General features: G+C 35.4%; 1 protein-coding gene across 3 annotated transcripts in view; it reads left to right on the top strand.

Moving 5' to 3' along the window:
* ASPH (aspartate beta-hydroxylase) overlaps positions 1-20,045 on the top strand; it is a 227,733-nt gene that overhangs the window by 35,542 nt on the left and 172,146 nt on the right. For 2 of the 3 annotated variants that reach the window (XM_061171943.1, XM_061171942.1), the window contains exons 2-3: positions 844-993; positions 4,144-4,212. In XM_061171943.1, coding sequence (XP_061027926.1) covers positions 844-993; positions 4,144-4,212 — 219 coding nt within the window. Of the gene's footprint in view, positions 1-843; positions 994-2,417; positions 2,463-4,143; positions 4,213-8,712; positions 8,958-20,045 lie in introns of those variants that run through there. The other variant, XM_061171944.1, reaches the window with a different exon arrangement.

The following is a 20,045-nucleotide window of genomic DNA, read 5'->3' as shown; positions in this document are numbered from 1 at the left end:
ATATTCCTTTTTAAGAGAAATTTGAGTTTTATGGTCCTTTTAAGGACAGTGTTGACCATTTTCTCTTAGTATGACTTGACTATCATTATTTTTGTTTATTTTTGGCTGTATGAGTATTTCCAGAAGAGTATAAAGTATATTAAACATATCAAATGTTTGATATATGACACTTCTGGTGGACAGCACTTTACAAAACTGTATCCTACGTCGAGACCAATTATGAAAACCTTTCCCTTTTTCCCTGGGTCCCAATGGATCTTGTGGATGAGGACTGAATTGCACTGTTTGGCTTCTCTTCTTCCCTGACCTCTGTTTCCTATAAATAGTTTCCTTCCTTCATCTCTGTCTCTCTGGCTAAGAATATGAAGCGTTTTGGGGGGAGCTTCTTCTATGGCAGTTACAGTTTTCAAGATTCTACAGAAACTAAATGCGACAGAAAAAATAGGCTTTGGCTACATTTGTGATCTCTTTAAGTTGTTAATATGCTCTGAACTTTGAAGGAGGTTATATTTAGGTCGTTTAGGTGAACTTGGAAGGAATACACATATCAATTTTTATTTTAAAAAAATCGCTAGCCCATTAGTAGTTTATTTCTTTCGTTACTTAGAAGTTAGGGTCATACATATGTGGTATTGAGGCTAAACATAGTCTTTTCCATTTTTAAAATCTTTATTTTGTGTAACATGATTTAAGAATTTAAGTGAAAACTATTGATAGTTTTGAAGTAATTTACCATTGGAAGTAGTCTCAAATTCCTGGAGAAATATTTCAGTGAAAAGAGGTTCAATAAAGTGTTTTCTTCTTATATAATGACATTGTCCGTCTGTTTTATTTTTTTAACAGAGACAAAGCATGGAGGACACAAGAATGGGAGGAAAGGAGGACTTTCTGGAAGTTCGTTTTTCACGTGGTTTATGGTCATTGCATTGCTCGGAGTCTGGACATCGGTAGCTGTGGTCTGGTTTGATCTTGTTGATTACGAGGAAGTGCTAGGTAAGGATTTTCATATTGTTTCTTATTGGTACTGTCAATTCTGTAGCCTCTCAGTGGTTCTCAGTAGGGAAGGAACAAAAGGGGATGTTATCAGGGTTACCTTGCTGTGGTACTTTCAACTTCTTTGAACATGATCTGTCATAGAAAAAAATAGGCTTTATATTGTCTATATATCACACCAAAAAGTTTTAACAGTACGTACTCTCGCGACATGCAGTACTCTATAATTTCTATTCTAGTTTGTTGTATTATGAATTTTTTAAATACTGGTCAGGAGCCACTGAATTTATTTAAGGACCCATGAATGGATCATAAACACAATTTGCAAGACCCTGCCTTAAAGAGAGCATTTCCAAGCACACGCCTCTGTGTCCTTGTTGGAACTGTTGTGTGTGGATGTGAGTGTGTGTGTGCGTGCATGGGCATGTGTAGGTGTGGCCTGTAGGATGTTCTGAGGAAGTTGCTGTGTTACTTCTGATAGTCTTCCTTTCCTCTGCATTTCCTTTTCTCTCCCCATAATCACTGCAATTTTTCACGGTGTTTTACATTAATGATTCTTTACAATTTTTGGAGTCATACTTTTTTTTTGTTTCACCTGACCAAGTCTCTTTTTGTAATTGAGGTAAAATTCAATATTGTAAATATGTAAAAATGTACAGTTCATTGTTTTTTAACATATAATTTTGTGCTGTCATCATTATTAATTTCAGAATATTTCCATCCCCCTCTTCTTCTTGTCTCCTGGCAAGCACTAATACACTCGGTGTATTTGCCTATTCCGGACATTTCATGTAAATGGAATCATACAATACGTGGCCCTTTGTGTTTGTTGTTTTGCACTTAGTGTAATGTTTTCAAGGTTTGGTACTTGCTCCATTTTATGGATGAATTATGTTCCATCGTATAGATTCACCACATTTTGCTCATCCATTCATCATTGATGGACATAGGGGTTATTTCCACTTTTTGGCTGTTGTGAGTAAATGGCCTTCCTTTCTAATAATCCAATGAAAGATGTGGACCTTTTCACTGAAAAAAATGCACACTTTTCTCTGTATGTATAGTGTCGCAGAGATAATCCCCTCCCTTCCATAGACCGTTCTGCACTTTTGCTTTACTTACTAGATTATAGCCAGCCATCTTTCTGAGGGGAAAGGCAAAGAATAACAAAACACACATGTAATCTGCCTTTTGTTAAAGCTTCTTATTTTTATTATTGTACTTCGAGGAAAGTGTCTCCGACTAGATTGATGAGTGATAGAAGAAGAATTTTAGTTTGGAGATGAACTTCTGAGTAGATCTGTGCTTTTGTTAACTTATGTTGGTGATGTTGCGAAGCAAAGTCTATTAGACAGAAGAAGAGATTTAAAAGATGTGTACATTTAAGCTCAAGTAACAATTTTCGTGTTTTTGTATGCATGCAGCCAAAGCAAAGGACTTCCGTTATAACTTATCAGAGGTACTTCAAGGTAGGCTATTGGAGATGCATTTTAAGTCTACTTGTGTTAGTCTCTAAAACCTCACCCTTGGTCTACTATTTTAGTTATCACCTGCATCAGAGAATGTACGTGGTAGGACCAATTTTCCCTCTTAAATTTGTGAGAAAGTATAGTATTTTCTATCTTTTTATTGTTATTTGAACTCTGTGCTCTACATAGCCTCAACTGCAGACCAGCGCTTTTTACTTATATTTTCTTAGCTATAGAAATGATAACTTCCTTATCTCTACATTATTATTGTTACTGTCATTTTCAATGTGTATGTGCTTTGTCAATCAGACTTCTACATGGCAGGTTAACAATATTTTCCTAAGTGGAACAAGGGCTCTGGGAGGGTCTAGGTTGGTCATAGCAACTCCACTCCCAAAGCTCTTCCTGCTGTTGTGCAATGTTTTAACTTCCTTTTTTTTTTTAACATCTTTATTGGAGTTAACTTACTTTTTACTAAAAAATGGTGGCAGTAAGGGGGGAAAGTGGCGGGGGGTGGTGGTGGTGGGATGAACTGGGAGATTGGAATTGACATATATATACTAGTATGTATAAAATAGATAACTAATAAGAACCTGCTGTATAAAAAAATAAATAAAATTCTAAAATTCAAAAAAAATAAGTAAAAATAAAAATAAAAGCATTGCTTAAACAAACAAACAAACAAAAATGGTGGCAGTGCTGCCAACTGGTGTTTTAGTACTGATGCTGGATTTGTAAATGTGGTTTAAATATTGCTATTTAAAATATTGTTGTTTAAAATGTTAAATTAGTAAGTCTCTTCACAGCCATTGCCCAATGATGAATTATGAACTGTGTTGATTTTAGGATGTTTTTAGGGAACTGAATGTATTTGACTTATATTTGAAATGCTGAACAGTGCTCTGAGATGATGAAGTTAAAATACACATTTACTATTCTTGAAGGAGGAAGTCTCTGCTAGTATTGTCTTCTCAGCTTGTCTGTTCTAAGCCTTATTTTTTTTTTTAGTAGAAGGTGGCCAGTGCTAATTACATTTTTAAGCAGGATAAGTGTAAGTTTTCCTTTGTAGTTTCAAAAAGCCAGCTTTACATACTTTATTTCCAGAAGTTCGTTTTTAAAGGTTGATTCATGATGCTTCTATCATAAATCATTATTATGAAACGTAAAATTAATCATCCTCTTATTTTTAGTGCTTATACTCGATGTTAATTATATAGGGTCTTTATTTGAGGCTCAGTGGGTGTTCTTTTGTTTTGAATATTAATGGTGTGAGGAACTTCTGTACTTTAGAAACATTAAATTTCATGTAACTGTTAGAAATGGATCTGTATTATTCCTTATATATGTTGAAAATTTTACCTAAAAGATTTTTAGCAGTAAAGTTTAAAAAAACTATTCTGAAATGATTAAATCTCAGGGTATTGTTAAGCCCTTAAAGAAAATATTATCTGAGTTATATTTCTTAGATTTGTTAGGTGAATATTTCCTCAATCTCTAAGTGAACTGCCTTCATTTTTAAGTGAGATTATCATTAGCACGGTTTTTAAGGATGAAAGGAGCAAAGAGTTGCATTGATTGGTTGCATTAATGGCCGATATGCAGGACTGTAAGAAATAGTAACACCTTATTAAATTTGTTTTTCCTTTTGTTCCCATATCCATCTTTCCTTCCCCTCTTGTAGGAAAACTGGGAATCTATGATGCTGATGGTGATGGAGATTTTGATGTAGATGATGCCAAAGTTTTATTAGGCAAGTACACATTTTTTTTTTTTTAATTAGTGGTGCTAAAATGTTGGAAGCAAAATAATATCGGGTTGGCCAAATGAACCTTTTGGCCAACCCAATATTTTAGCTTTAGTAATGTTTGTGTCAGTCATTTCCATTTTATGAAAGATATTTTCCCACTTAAATCATTTATTTCATTCTTGTTGGGATGTTGAATGGCTTAATTATTTTTCTATAAACTCTCACATTTCAGTTTACTGTTACAAATGGATAAGTATATAGCTCCTGCACAGATATTATAAGTAATATAATTTCATATGTGTTTTTAGATTTAAAGCACTTTATATTCTGAACTTAACATTTGAACATGTAGATAATGTCCTAGTCTGTTTTCACATATGGTAATGGCGACCATTCTTTAGCATCATTTGACATAATTCAACATCCATGTGAAAATGTAGATTTCTGAAGGCTTACATAAATTCATTCTGAAATAAAATAGTGGTAGTAAACATCTTATAATGTCCTATGACTATTTGAAAGGTAACATTAAAATATAAACTAGTAGTCTTTGGCCAGGTTTCTTGATTTTTTTAAGTCTTGGACCCTTCTCTTTTACCACCAGAATTACCTGTCTTTAACATTGAGATGTTTTTTATAATAGATAAAGATGTGATATTCCTTCATTTAATTGTAAAATACTCTCATACTAGAAAGGATGGTGCTAATTTTATTATGCAAATTTTATATAATCTGGCCTGGTGAGATATGTATTTTTGCTTGTTAAACAGCATCCTTTCCTCTGTTTTAGTATGTAGCGTAATATGCATTAAAACATTTTATACTAAAGTCTTTAGAAAAATAACAAATATGGCAAGGTTTACATACTAAGCTTAATAGAATAATGGCACAAATTCTTCCTAGACAAACAATTTTGTTTATATTTTATGGATTTGAAAAAAATGGGAGATACATCTGTATCGAAATGTAATAAAACTTGTTAATTTTGACATTGTTTTCTTGTTACTGCTCAGTGAGAATTATATTTGCTACTTAACAGTGAAAGCTTCCTATACCCATGAAATTTCTTTTCCTGTCTTAACCGTAATAGAATTTTCTGTATAATTTTGTCATTATATATCTAAATTTGGGTTTCTATAAATATGGTAAATTCTCAGAAGACTATAATCCTAGGCATGCGTAAGAAAGAAAATTATATAGACCTTATTTCAGAATGATGCTAATTTGCTTGCCTATAAATGGTTTATTACTTCATTTTGTTACTTTTCTTTAAATGACAGATTCTGAATAGCAAAGCTTTTTATTTAAAAAATAACTTCATGTGAGCCGTTTCCTCATTTTTAGAAATAATATTACTTATCTACTGTATTTTGTTGATTTTTTTAAGGGAGAGGTGCTTAAAATCAGCTATCTGGTCTGTCAGGAAATGTCAACTATTAAAAATTAAAACATGCTATTTCTTCTACAGCACACATTGATTTCTATTGCAAACTTACATTTATAACTTGATTTTTAGTATTTTAGATTTCAAAAATTTATTCCCCTTAATATTTTTAAGCAACTGTTAAGAGTTTAATTAATTGTAATTTAGAACATTGCCGTTTGTGAGTAGCCACATACGTGGTATGGGCAAATGGTAACTTGCTCCTTTTGCAAGAATCATATACTTGGAGACAGAACTCAGTTGGTGAATCTGAGTGTTCATTTGGTAATTTGACTATTAAATGCACAAAGGCTAAGATAAACTATTTTACTGTGCGTATGTACAAATTCGCAGTTGGCTTGTGGCTTTGGTAAAGATGAAAGAAACTAATGTAAGCTGTTTGTCCTCTGACCTTATTCTGTAGTGTTTGAAGTCTCTGCATGAAATACAACCTTGATGGGAATTGAATTTTATGACTAAGGCTCTTTTCTACTTTGTGAGGTTATTGTAGCCTAGTTGTGCCTCTATTACTGGTGGATGGTTGCAAGAACCAGGTGAAATTCTGGCCTTGCTGGGCTCTGTATGTTCAGGGAGAGATTACGGGGGAGCAGATTCAGTGAGTGGGTAACCCAAAAGGAGCCAGATCTCTGGGGTACATTCTCATTGGAGAAGCAGCTCAAGGGTAAGGGCTTTGGATTAAGGCAGAGGGAATCCCTGGGGAGGGATGAAAGTAGAATGTCAGAGATTGGGTGAGAGCTTGGCATGGCAGGTGTGGTAATAGTTATGCTGAACTTCCATAGGTTTGGATTTATCTCATTAGTATTTCTTTCTGGAGTCTTAAGTTTGCATATATCTAAATTTGATCAGTTTGAGGAAATGTACACATTCATGTTTACATTTCTTTTAGATTTCAAAATTTGCTTTTATGAACTATAAAGAGAATGAAATATGTGAGTAAATCAAGATCAATAGCCATCATTAATTTTATTATTTCTGGCCTTGGCCCTTACAATATACTTTGAAAATATTCTAAGCCTGGTCTTGTTTACATTCCTTCCTACTTTTGTGGCCAAATTATCTAAAATAAAATGTCTTTGATTTTCGTTTGGATGATTGAAAGCTACATTGTCTCATAATGTATTCTTTGAAAACTTGTTTCCCAAATAAATCAATAGGAAAGAGGACTAAATTCTGGGTAACATTTTCTTAGAGTAACACCACCTGTGGATTACATAGTTATCCTTTTGCCCTGTGACTGGCACCTACCTGGCACCAGCTATGGCCAGAGAACAAAAGGGAAGGCAATCGCTAGAGCCTTGACAAACGTTTGTAGACTTGACAGATGCCTGAGTGAGAAGGAGGGAAGGGAGGGCTGGATCTTGCCCAAAGCCAGGCACATGCTGCTCTTTGGTTCAGGCCTTCTCTTAGAGGTTAAGGAATTATAAATCCAGAACATATTTTCTTTTTCTCTTTGGACTAGTACTTTTGTCTTAAGAACCACAAAAATGTTGCATAGTTGGGTAATTAGTTTTGCTCAAATACTTTTGCATATTTGTTGCATACTTCATCCTGTCATGCTGAAGGGTGGTAAAGTTTTATATTTTATATTCAATACTTGGAAGTACTTGTATTGGAAAATGGAGAAAAAGAAAAATGTTTATTCTAAATATACAGCTGTAGAGTTTTTGGACAAGAAGAAGAAATAGTGTTATTCCCACAGGGGCTTGGGTGGGAATACAGATCTCTGTTCATAGCACTTGTCAACTCTTCAATTCAGTGAAGAAACATGCTGGGTTGGTCAAAAAATAATTTAAATACCGACTGAAGTTTGTGGGGTTTCCCCCCCCCAATGCATGAAGAATGGCGCAATGTAGTTCTTCTATGGACTAATGTGGGGAAAATTCACTCTAATCTTTAACATTAAACTAGTTGTCTTATTATTATCCCTTACCTGCCAATCTTGATTGCTGGTAGTTAATGCCGTGTGGACAAATTCTGTGTTGTCAAAGCCAGAAATACCAAATTAGGTGGTTATAATCCGAAAAGCTCTAAAATCATAGATGTGCGTATTTCTTACAGCCTGTCTTTTTTTTTTTTTCTCCTCAAAATTATGGATCTTACTGTATAGAACTTGACAGTTCTATTGGTGGACTTTGATACCTGCTGGACCCAAGAGACCAGTCTTACCCAAAGCCAGTTCTTCACAGGAAACAAACAAGTGATAAAAATGATATATACACTGCTTTCTTTCCATATGGGGGTCTGGGGTCTTTGCAGTAGAAGCTAATTTCGTGAGCTGATAGGGAGAGAACTCTGGAATGTTCCTGTTGCAGGTGACTGGCCTTGATCACATCTCATATTGGTAGGCTGAGCGGATTGTTATTAATAGCTGCCTCTTATTATTGGTCAGAATGACAGGACCACAGGTCAGTAACCAGAGCATTATAAAGCTAACATTTTCTAGTTTTAAAATTTAAGTTTTTTATCTGGTGTAATTTGAGCACGTTGGTGCCCATGTGTGGAGGCTGAACAGTTACCCTGCTCGTCATGTTAATTCCAGAGTTTCCTAAACTAACTCCAGCTCCTAAAGGGAAAAGTTTGAGGAAATGAACATTTCTGTTTTCAGTGAATATTTATTGATATACGTAAATGTTTGTATAATCAACTCTCGATAATATCTGGGTGCTACGTGAGCAAATGTGGGGCTTGTCGGAAGTGTCTTTTTATCCTCATACTACTTTTACTCACTTTTCCCTTTGAAGTTGGTCAGTCTATTTTGGCTGATACAATTTTGTGGGGTTTTTTGGCTCTCAGTTCTCTGATGAGAGAAAGGCAAACCCGGTTAGGGGCTGGTAGGAACGGTGAGGATTGGTCAAATTGCTTTTCCTTTAGTCCATATGATTGAGAGTTGATTGTAAGGTGTGCATCGTAACCGATTTCTTTATTTTCCAAAATATCTTTTCTGTAAACTTCCTTGACCATGATGCACATCCTTTTTGAGATCACTCTTCCTCAACTTCTTTTTTCCACCTAACTGCTCTCCTTATTTTCTCTTTCTCTCTTCCTTTATTCTTATGTAGGCCTGACCAAAGATGGCAGTAATGAAAATATTGATTCTCTTGAGGAAGTCCTTAATATTTTAGCAGAGGAAAGTTCAGATTGGTTTTATGGTTTCCTCTCATTTCTCTATGATATAATGACTCCTTTTGAAATGCTAGAAGAAGAAGAAGAAGAAAGCGAGACCACAGATGGTGTTGATGGTACGTCACAGAATGAAGGGGTTCAGGGAAAGACTTGCGTCATCTTGGATTTACATAACCAGTAACTTTGATGCAGGGACTGAAGTCACTGGCTTGTGAACCCCCGAAGCAATCTCCTTTTTCTTTCTTTCCTTTGCTCACCCAGGGCTTAACATGCAGTGGGGCAGCTGTGATCGGACAATACAAGGCAACTATGTGATCTTTTCCCCAGTACAGCGCCTAGCTAGTCCCTTGCTTGGCTTTCCCACTTGAGGAAAGCGGTACCCCTCATTCTCCTACTGGTCCGCAAAGTGCATTGAGAATGATGTTCTTGGTAGTATAATTGGTTTCTGTATCGTTTTGTTTTAACTCATGTACTTGCTGAACTAAATTCAGAAACTTAATAACATATTGTTTTGTGATTAACCCTTGCTGCTTGTCCTTCTAACACGCTATTCATTAAGATGATTATAGTGGAATGAATTATGAAAATATTTCTAGCATGATTCATAAATTCAGTGCTTCTCTTTTGATCTTTAACATGACTGATGTGTAAAATGATGGTTCGTTAAAAGGCTGATTTTTTTTTAAAAATTGTAATTTGTTTAGGTTGATTTGTCACAGGTTAATACAAATTTCAGTGTAAAATTCTGTATTAATGGTGCTTTTAAAATAATTTGAAAATAACCTCATGTTTTTGCCTTAGGGTAGTTCAATTACTGTATTCAGATAGTAGTGTGTCTGAATCTTTCTGTCTGTGAAAGCAAAATTTATTTTTAATTTCATTTCCAAATAGACATCCAGAGAAAGTAATTTGTATTTTTTTTAAAGGAGGCATATTACACAGGAAGGAAAATGTGAATATGTTATCTTAAATAATGTTGTGCATATTAAAATTATTCATCCTAAATAACGGTCTTTTTCCATTTTTTCCTGTATTACCTTATTAATTGGCCATCAACTTTGGCTTAGGTATAATATGATTTTTATATTTGTAAATTAAATTTATTAAAGTGGTAATTCTTTTTAGGAGAATCAATTTTTGCCATTAGAAAACCTTAAAAACACCTTTGAATCAATTCATTTAAAATGAGTTTGCTTCAGTGATAGCAAAAACAATTGTATTAGACATATGTAATATGCATTTCTTAAAATGAGATTTCATTCATTTCCCACCTCAAACAAAGCTCTTATAGCTTCAGAGCGATAAGATCCAAGACCTTTGATTTCTTTTACCCTTTTTGGGAGTGGTGTTTCATGTTTTTACATCTCTTTGAGCCTCTGTGAAACTTAGCTTTGGTTCTTTATAGAGCTTAAAATTGGAAAATATTTGCATTTTTTAACATTTTATTTAACTGTGATAATTTCTACTTTTCAAATATTTATTCTTATTTTTTCCCATATAATCAAGTTGCTTTCAGAAAGTAGATTATTCACCCATTTTTTCAGAAGGGAATATGACAAATTTAGTTTCTTTTTTAGAGCTCGCTCTTGCAGGCTATCAAAATGAGAGCCTGAAAGTCAAAGTCTCGAATCAGAACCCTGGAAGCACATCAACTTCCCCCTTGACTCAGCATTTACATGTGTCTGGAAAACTGTCCAATTTGCTAATCTTATTTTTAAAAAGCATTATTCAGTAGCTACTTTTGGAAATAGATACACGTGTTGTACATTGGACAGTTATCTCCTAACGCTTAAATAACTGTTCTAACCCTAGTTTGTCTTTTCCTGATTATTCAGGGACTATGTTTCATTCTGTTAATGTTTCTGACAGTCAAAAGCTTCTGATTTTGGAATGTTAATATTTTGGAACAAATGAGTATGATATAATAATGTTCTTTCTGAAAGCTTATGCAGTCTTTGCCTGTATTTATCATGTCTTCCACTTTGAATTTGAGTACTGTGACATATCAGAGTTCATTAGTTTTAAATTCAAAAGCAGTCTTAGGCCTCACTCAGAGAAATTCTCTTAGACAAATGTCTGAGATTTTTTTTTTAAGGCAGTCTTGTTTCTTCATGCTTCATTGTTACTAACTCTGGAAGATGTTTGATCAGTTGATGAGAAGTAAATAATTAAATTTGTGTGTTAAAAATGTTTGGAATCATTAATTTCTCATCAGGCTCTGCTTTTTTTGTCATGCTACTAATGCACATTTTATGTACAGAAATTAATTATGCTGTATTCTTGTAAGTGAAAAATAAGGATGTGAGATTATAATTTGCCATTTCTTTGGTATCCCTTCTGATCAGCCCTTTTGAAAAGCCTCTGATGAAGGTAAATCCAAGTAGCTGGTGAACCCCTGACTTCTGTGACTGCCTTCAACTTGTGCCTAAGGCTTGCTTTGGTGAGAAAATAAAGTTATTTGCAAAACTGGTATAGAGTACTTTGAAGCTGAACAAAGTTGCTTTGCTTACATTTTATTTATTATGTATGTTACAATTCTTAATCTTCTAAGGCTTTATTGTGTAATTTTCTGTTCGATCATAGAAATATTTTCCTAGCTTGTGTCTTTTAAGCTTAGGAACTTAGTTAAAAAGGCAAAAATGTAATCTGTATGTTTGAATGTTTATTTATGGTGAATTTTACATTGTACTATATTTACTCTGCATTTCCAGTTTGGAACAACCAAAGGCACTTTGAGAAATGTGCTCTGAGTTCAGATGGCCTTGTCTCCTCCGAGCTGCCCTTCCTCAGACGAAACTGCTGTTTGTCCAATTGAAAAGGCGCCGGGTTCTCTGGAATTCGGTACCAAAACAAGGAAGTGGCACTCAGGGGACTTCTTTTCTGCACTTTAGTTTCTTTCAGCTCTTATTTCCCCTGGGATGTGAGGGGTGAGGTGTAAGTCAGTTGGAGAGGTGTCTTCTGGGTGCTGATCTTCTTAAATCCCTGAGGCCCAGCTGCCGGCTCACTGCGTCATGCAGGTGCCTCAGACATAATGTGCTGGGCGATATCCTGCTTTTTCACCTTGTACTTGATTCTTTATTCTAGAAATTACCTCCCTGTCTTATAGAGCTGTATCCAGACGTGTAAGAAAAACTGTTTTCTCTGCTTGAATTCTGGTTTGTTTTCATTTACAGTTAGCTAGACGGGGCAAAATGTTTCCTCGTTTGGCCTGATGTTTATAACTTTGGAGTATTAGTAAAGGCAGATAGAAGCATAGACAGTTATGAATTTGAACCCCTGGCAGTTATACCTTTGGGGGCTTGATACTCAGCAACCCTTTTAAAATCAGATTCTGGTCTATAAAACAAGTAAAACGTTTTCTGTGTTTTGAGCTGTGGAAATTTCTTTGATCACCATGCATATTTGGAGCACTTTTATAAAATCCAGTGATGCAGACTTTATTATCACAAGTCGAGTGATGGAGCACTATGCTGAATTCTCTGCCTGTTATTTGTTGCGATAACTCTGTAATACACAGGAGTAGATATTAACTAAATTGTGAACTGTCTGAAGTTGGGAGTCAGGTTAGGCTGCATTTAAATCCCTCTTCAAAGCTGAGCCCAACATAGGGTATTTATTAAATATTTGCTGGGGTTAGTCCTGGTGAGTGAGAACGTCAGGAGTTACCCATTGCATAATAAAACGCTGATTTTTTTTTTAAAACAGCTTAAATAAGTGAAAAAAATTATTGGATGTATTTTGTTTTCCAAGAGAAATGACACTTTGAAGTTCAGACAATAAACTGACCTATGCTAGCTGAGGTCTTCAGGTGATCTTTCTGCTATCTCATTTGTATTTGTGTCTGGATTTTATCTTTATTCAAGCTCTCAGTCTCTGGATGTAATCCCTTCTTAAACTTTTAGTCTTTCAGTCCTCTGATGTTCTGGTCTTCCCTCATCCACGATGGTTGGAAGGTTTGTAGCTTCCTTTTTTCAAAAACGTCTGTGATAATACTGTTACGCCATCTATTTAAAAATAAAAAGGAAAATGGTGTAGTGTCTTGACTTGCGTTTTGCCAAGACTAGACTTACGTTCTAGAGCAAGTCTGCCTAGCTCACAGAATCTTCTCTTAGGCGTTCAGGGCCTCATCTGTAGTCAATGTTGAAATAAATTATGATGCTTCGTACGGGCAGGAGGAAGCTTCCAAACTGAGGCTCAGAGTGACTCATTGGTCTCACCAGGGACAGTGGGAGTGACTCGGATGACCTAAGTATGACATGATACTCAGCCAACCAGTTCTGTGACCAACTCCCTGAAAGCCTGCAGCAGCTATAGTACTTGGGTTTCTGTAATGGAGCCAGTCTTCTAAAATTGTGGTGAAACCGCAGGTCCAACCCTGATTCAGCGTTTTAATTACACACAGAACATTTCACTTTGAAAATGTGTGTGGGATAGTGGCCCTGAGGCAGGTGCCAAAATAATGTTAATTACCTTTAGGCAACTCCCTCAGGCTCTAAGGGAGGTATATAAGACCTGCTTCTTTCACATTTCTGTATAAGGATTACCAAATAGTCAACGGAGCTATTAACAGTAATTACCTTAAAACCATCAGAATAAACATACAGGGCAAAAAAGAAGTAAACAACATGGTGATTACTTTTTTTTTTTTTTTTTGGGCCATTCTCTTTGACCATAGCCACATCCTAATGGCTTGGGTTCCATTATCATTTCTCTACTCTGCACAGCATTTCTTTACTCTGAGAAGTTTTTTGAATCGTTGTTTCCGCTCTCTTATTGGTCATTTTTCTAGCAGCTGACCTTTGCCCTGTGTCTGCACCTCCTGCTTCTGGCCGCCTCCTTTCTCTCTCGCTGACTGAGTTTCTCTACCCTTAGACATGCCTTTGTTTCCTTGCCCTCAAAACATACGAATGCAGATCAAATTCTTCAAACTCTTATTCCTTTTCTGCCCACGGAGAATCTTGGGAAACCCCATAGATGATCAGTTTTCTTCTAAGGAGGGAAGAGAAGCCGTGATGGGCAACCCTGGGGTTTTGCTCACCCTTCTTTCTACCTGTTTTCTCATTGTAACGTGACCGCCTCTTATACTCCTTGTAAAACTGTATATGGGACATTTACTAACTAACAGAATTCAGTAGTGTCCTCATCCTAACCCTTTGTTCATTCCTTCCTTTCTACAACTGCTACTTTGACTTTTAGAATCCTGCATTTTCTATTCATTCATTCATTCATTCATTCCCTGCATTTTCTTGACTCTCCCCTCTTTTTTTGTTACTGATGGGCTCCTGTATTACCTTCTGTTTTCCAAGTGCTGTGCTTTCTTTCATGTTTATACCCTTTCCTTCAGAGACTGAGTATGATGATTGTTGTTTAAATTATTAGTTCAGGCTTTGTCATGTCAAAAATATTGAAAAATGATTGAATATATTCTTTAAGTTCAGAAAAGACAGCTTAGGTTGATACTTTGGAATTTTATGTAGTATAGTGGCACATTGTTAATTTGTATCACATTAGGGATTTATACCCAAACTGGAAAAGTTGTAAATCAAGTACTTATTATATTTTCATGTTTCTAATCAACTAATCTGATGTTGATCTAATATGTTGGCTTATTTATGTTAACTCTAGCCTTTTCATCAATATAGCTCTTTTGACTATATCATAATAGTGGAGGGGTAGGGGCATCGTCTGATTCCCACCATTCTGCTTTCTAAGGGAAAATCCAGTCAAGAACATGCAGGAATCAGGAGGGGACATTAGCATCATTAAAAGTGTATTTTTAATGCTTTATGCTAATTTCTTTTGCACATTGGATAATACCCATGTATTTAAAAGTTGTCATTACAAGAATAAGTTTGACATTTTACCTAAATAAACTTTCTTGGGGAGTGGTCCAAGATAGCATTCGGTATTACAAGGTGGTATGCTGTTTTTGCTAGAGTTTAGGAAAGAATTGGGCTTTGTCTGTGAAAAATAGTTGTTAGACACACACACTGGTTTTGATTATGTATGCATATCAAGTAACTGGATAGATACAGATAGCCACATGGAACAGTTAATTCATGTTTCTGTTTTTAATGTAGTCATTGGTAAGATATACTAATACTTTTTTTCCAGAATGACAATGATGATATCTCAACCAAAATAAATTGCCATTCTCAAATGAACTGTCTCATTTGATGGAAACAAATTGCCATGAACAGAGAGAGGGGAAGAGATTTAGGAGTGGAGGGTGATTCAAACAACAGAATAGGAGTAAAAAAACCTCATACTGGAAGTGGGAGTGTGATTATGGTTTTGAGAAACATGCAGAGGGGGTTCCACAGTTTCCAGCAGGAATATGTGTGAAAGGGCTTAGGGGCTTTCTTGGGACACTTCAGACCTTAGTTGTAGGGTGACAGGTTGTACATGGTGCTGCCGCCACAGGGGATGAGCAGAAATCACCCTACCTCCTACCCTGGTGTCCCCAGGAAATGGATTGGCAACCTGGAACGCCACTTTGGAAACTTTGCTGATATGTGAGTGTAAAATAACATTTATGTGACCAGGAGATAGAATTGGGAACATCAATTGGTTGGGATGCTAGGTACAGGCTGGTTGGAAAAAGTGTGCGGCGAGGTATATGGTACTGACATTTGTTAGAAGGTTAAAAATAAACATATTATCAGAACTTTCATTTGCCTAGAGAAGAAATAGAAAGCCTTTGCAGAGTTTTTAGATGAAGAGTAAAAAAGTTAGTATATACCTCCATAATAGTATAATTCTTCTTTATGTAATTTTTTATAAAGAAAGTTTGAAACTATGGGAGAAAAGCCATGATTATTCAGACAGTAAAGAGTAAAATTCTCTCAAAATATGCTATCCTTTTTTTGCGTGGCAGTGATGATTGAGTAGGGAAATAAGGTCCCCAGGTCCTTTCACCCTGGTGCTTGTAATTGATCATCTGTGTCCAAGCAGAAGTCCACTGACATCAGGTACCACTGAGAGGGAAATGCCTGTGGTAATTAGACATCTCTAAAGCCAACAATTCTTTCAGACCTAAGGCAGGTTGTGAAGTTGATTAAATCAATGATTTTTTTAAAAATGCATTTTTCGGTTATAGGTAGTGAAAGTAAGGTTCTAAAATGACATATGAATGATAGCTATTTGTATGTTGCAGGAGTGTATTTTTTTAATAGTGAATTTAAGTAAATTTGTTTAATAGTTGCATCAATTTAAACTATTTTATAGATACTTATTTTTTAATTACCTTAATATTTTCTGTTTGTAACATATTTTCATCTTGTAAACACCAACAGAAGGACCTGGTGGGGTAGCCAAGAGAAAAACCAAGGCTAAAGGTATTTTCCATTTTTCAAATTAGCCTTGAGTGAATCAAGTTTAATGCTTGAAAATGCATGACAGTTTATAGATAATGTTTTGTAGCTGCAGCTACTAATGCTAAACATTATTGCTTTTTGGTTTTGGGTGCACCTTTGGTTGTAAGTAGTTTTATCAAGATTTCATTAATTTTTCTGCCTCGAGCCTATAATTTTAAGTAATTTCCTTTTTCAGATTATCAAAACCTCGGAACAGTCTTTAAACTACACATTAAATTTACAGTATACACATCCTATCTACCTTCTAAAACCTTTCTTTAGTCTAAATTTTTTAGTTACTGTCGGAAATAAAGATGAGTTCATCAATGATTGATTTCCTTTTTCCAAAAGCTCTGATGATGCTGTCTTAGAGCACAATAAAAGCTAGTGGGACCAAACTTGTAGTTTTCAGTAAAATGAAAACTTAGATTTCATTATGCCGGTATAGAATTTGCTGTGTTTGATATTTTGATTCATTAAAAATTATTACACCTGTCAACCATTCTGTATAGGCTAACAGCTTATTATTGCAGCCTTATTTTATATTCCTTTGGTTTTTCTTGTTCACTTGTAAAGATTTCTGTCCTTTAGGGAGAGGGGCATGGGGAAAGTGCATGCTTTTCTTTATAAACTTGTAATCCTCTTTTGCGTTCAAGTGCTTGGCACATTGTATGTAGTTTGATTTTGGTGGAACATTAACAGGTGAGACTTTTACTATGTGATTTACAGGGTTTTGTGATTTGTATTTTAACTTTAAGATTAGGAAATTTTAATGTTTTAACTCTGATATCCCGCCTGAATAATTCCCGGGAAGAAAAACAGAATTTTTACCATTTTAGTCTTATGTAAGTTATTATGAAATAAATGGCCAATAAAGTATAATTTGACTCCTTGATCTAGAGAGGCAAATTCAACATTAAAGATTTAATATTTTAAAAACTGTGTGCAGAGTAAGACGTGCCAGCATTGCACCAGCATTCTGCTCTTGCAGTGTTGCTTATCTATGTTACTCTGAACGGCGTTGAAGAAGAATGAGAACTTGGAGGATGGTTGATGATTTATGAATTCTATTCTGTATGTTTTCAAGGTTTTAATAAAATTGTCAGGAAGAATCGAATAACATTTTGTACTCTGTGAGTTTTATATGATTCCGATGGGCAGAAACATCTTCCATGTTTTATTATATTAAAGAAATCTTTCTCTTTTTTGTTTCTGCTTAAATGCTACATTATACAGTAAACACCTTGCTTCTTCTTATGATTTCTTAATGAGGAATCAAGAAGGTGAAATTCAAAGCTTTTGCTAGCAGCACTGTTAACTTTATTTAAAGCAGGTTGAAAGCAACACCTCACGTGAGATTTGGAATCACCTGTATATTCCGTTTAATTGTTCTCTCTTCTGTGAGCATGGACAGCATAGATGTTGGCTTGGAGTGGCTCTACGTAAAATAACGGGAAATATACTTAAAGGAATACTGATTTCATAATGTTGAATAGAAGCAGAAAAGAAGTTCTCCTTGTCGTCTTAGACACTGTAGTTAACAAACTTAAAATTTTGTACTCATATGGAAATTGTATTTTTCTAAACTAAGAAAATTAAATGGTATTTAACTTTTCATTTGTGCGTTATATTTGTTTCCAAGGAATGCAAGCACAGATATTTTAAGGACATACTTTTTTTGTTAGCGCTAAAGACTTTTAAATTATCTTTGTAGAAATACTTGCAAGCTATGGAAAATTTGTTCCTACGTTGTCAGTGTTCCTTTAATTATGTTGTCATAGCTGTGATATGTGAGTTGTTAACACTGTGTAAAGTGATGCCTTTATGGCTGGACTCATTTTATTAATATTGCATGTTAACCTTGTTTTGAGGCAAATCATACTATATTGCCAGCTGGAAAAATGATGGCAAGTTTCTAGCATTTCTTTTATAGCTGATACTTTATAGAGGTTTGCATCTGTTTTTAGGCAATTTAAAACTAGTGGATGAAAGTCACTTTTTGAATGATCATTTCATGTGTGTGGGGAGATAGAAAAAAAGGCAATACTTTTGCACTAAGTTGCTGTCTATGAATTAAGAGATGACTTCAATAAACATTTTTCCCTTTAATTGGAAAACCGGAAAGTTAAAGAACTCACTAAAGAAGAGCCCAAGAAGGAAAAAGAGAAGCTTGAGTCAAGGAAGGAAAGTAAGCATGAAGAGAGAAAAAGGGGCAAGAAAGAAAAAGAGGATGACCGGAAGGAGAAGAAAATTGCGGATTCATATGTTTCCAGGAAAGAGTCTCCTAGGGTTAAAAAGGACAAAGAAAAGGAGAAAGCGGGCCTAGGTAAAGGTACTAAAACCAAAGAAAATAGGAAAAAATCAACAAATATCAAGGATATTTCTGGTAAAGTGGCACCCAAAGACAAAGATGATAGAAAGGAAGGGAGAAGTTCTGCCAAACAGGCACACTTAGCAAAGGGAAGCAACCAGAAGAGAAAGAACTAAAGCTGCAGCAGTGGCATCCCAAGAAATGGTCATATTCTTCATCGTGATTTGCTGCTGAAGGGCATAGAAAACTTGGTATTGCTCTGGTTGGGGAAGATGTGTCATTTAGCCATTGACTATATTTATTGGTGCTCAGCCAAGTAAATTCTTTGAAATTGAGGTACCTGTCTCATGCTTCGAAATTTAAAAGATGAAGCTTTAAAAAAATATGTAATAAAAATATGATGTAATAACGTCTATTTTTATTAACTTACTGATCGTGTATCAGGTAAATGTATATGTGTAATATGAATTGTAATGATTTATTAATACAGAATATTTTCACTGGAGTTCAGCAAGAATATTAAAATTTTAAATGGTATTTATATGCAGAGTGATTTGTAAGTTTCAGGAATGATAAATACTCAGGTAGGTAGGAGGTTATCTTCTTCTCTGTTAGCTGTTGTTTTTCTTCCCTCCTTCGCCTTCCTGCTTTCCTGCTTCCCATTCTTCTTCAACTACCCTTTTCCTTCTCCACTTCCTTTCTCCTTCCCCTTTTCCTTCCCCCAGCTCTTCCCAGGTCATCTCCTCAGGCTCTTGTGAAGTTGTCTGCATGTCTCCCTCCCCAGGCCCAGCCAGCACCATCCCCCTCCCCCCGCCCCCCTCTCAGGGGGCTGCTCCTTCCCCAGGCTCTTCCCCATTCAGCTCCTTTTCATCTCTCCTCCTCGGTCTCTTACGATCTCCTTTACCTCCTTTTTCAGATCTCCTTTACCTCCTTTTTCACCCCGCTGTGCTGCCTCACTCGTCACCCCTCCTCACCCTGCCTCTCCCTTTCCAACCATCCCTCCCCCACCTTCTCCTGTTGCCCAGTAAATACTTAGTGTTCACTGTGTTCTGAGAATTCTAGAAACAGTCCTGGATAAAAGAGAGAATTTTATGTAGAAGAACAATTTTAGCATGCTTATTTATGACATCTTTACAGACTCAGACTAGTTATAGAAAGGCTTTAATTATTTCAAATTAGGATATACTTTCATTTTATATCACACAATTTTTCAGTTATATTGGTGGAATGGCATATATTTTTCATATTTGATTGATCATACTTGTTTACCATTTCTAAGGAGTTGCAAATTTGAGATCAAAATTGAGTTCAGGAAACATTTAATAAAATGAAATTTCTATAAGAAATACATTTCTACAAATGGTTTGTGCTGTTCTACATGAAGTCTTAATTCTGTAACCGTGACTGCTGGTGAAATTCAGTTACTGAATTTGAGAAGAATAACCTGATTTGTTGTAACTGAATCATAAGTGCTGCCACAAAATTTTTATTTTATTTTTAAAATATTTCTTCACCTTTTTCTTTGAAGAGCCTTTAAAAACAGAGATTTTGGCCCAATTAAAGATATTTCAAATCAGAAATGAGTAAGCGTTAAGTGCAAAAT

Source organism: Eubalaena glacialis, chromosome 17 (genome assembly GCF_028564815.1).
Source record: "Eubalaena glacialis isolate mEubGla1 chromosome 17, mEubGla1.1.hap2.+ XY, whole genome shotgun sequence".
NCBI classification, from domain to species: domain Eukaryota; kingdom Metazoa; phylum Chordata; class Mammalia; order Artiodactyla; family Balaenidae; genus Eubalaena; species Eubalaena glacialis.
This window is presented reverse-complemented; position numbering and strand designations above follow the sequence as displayed.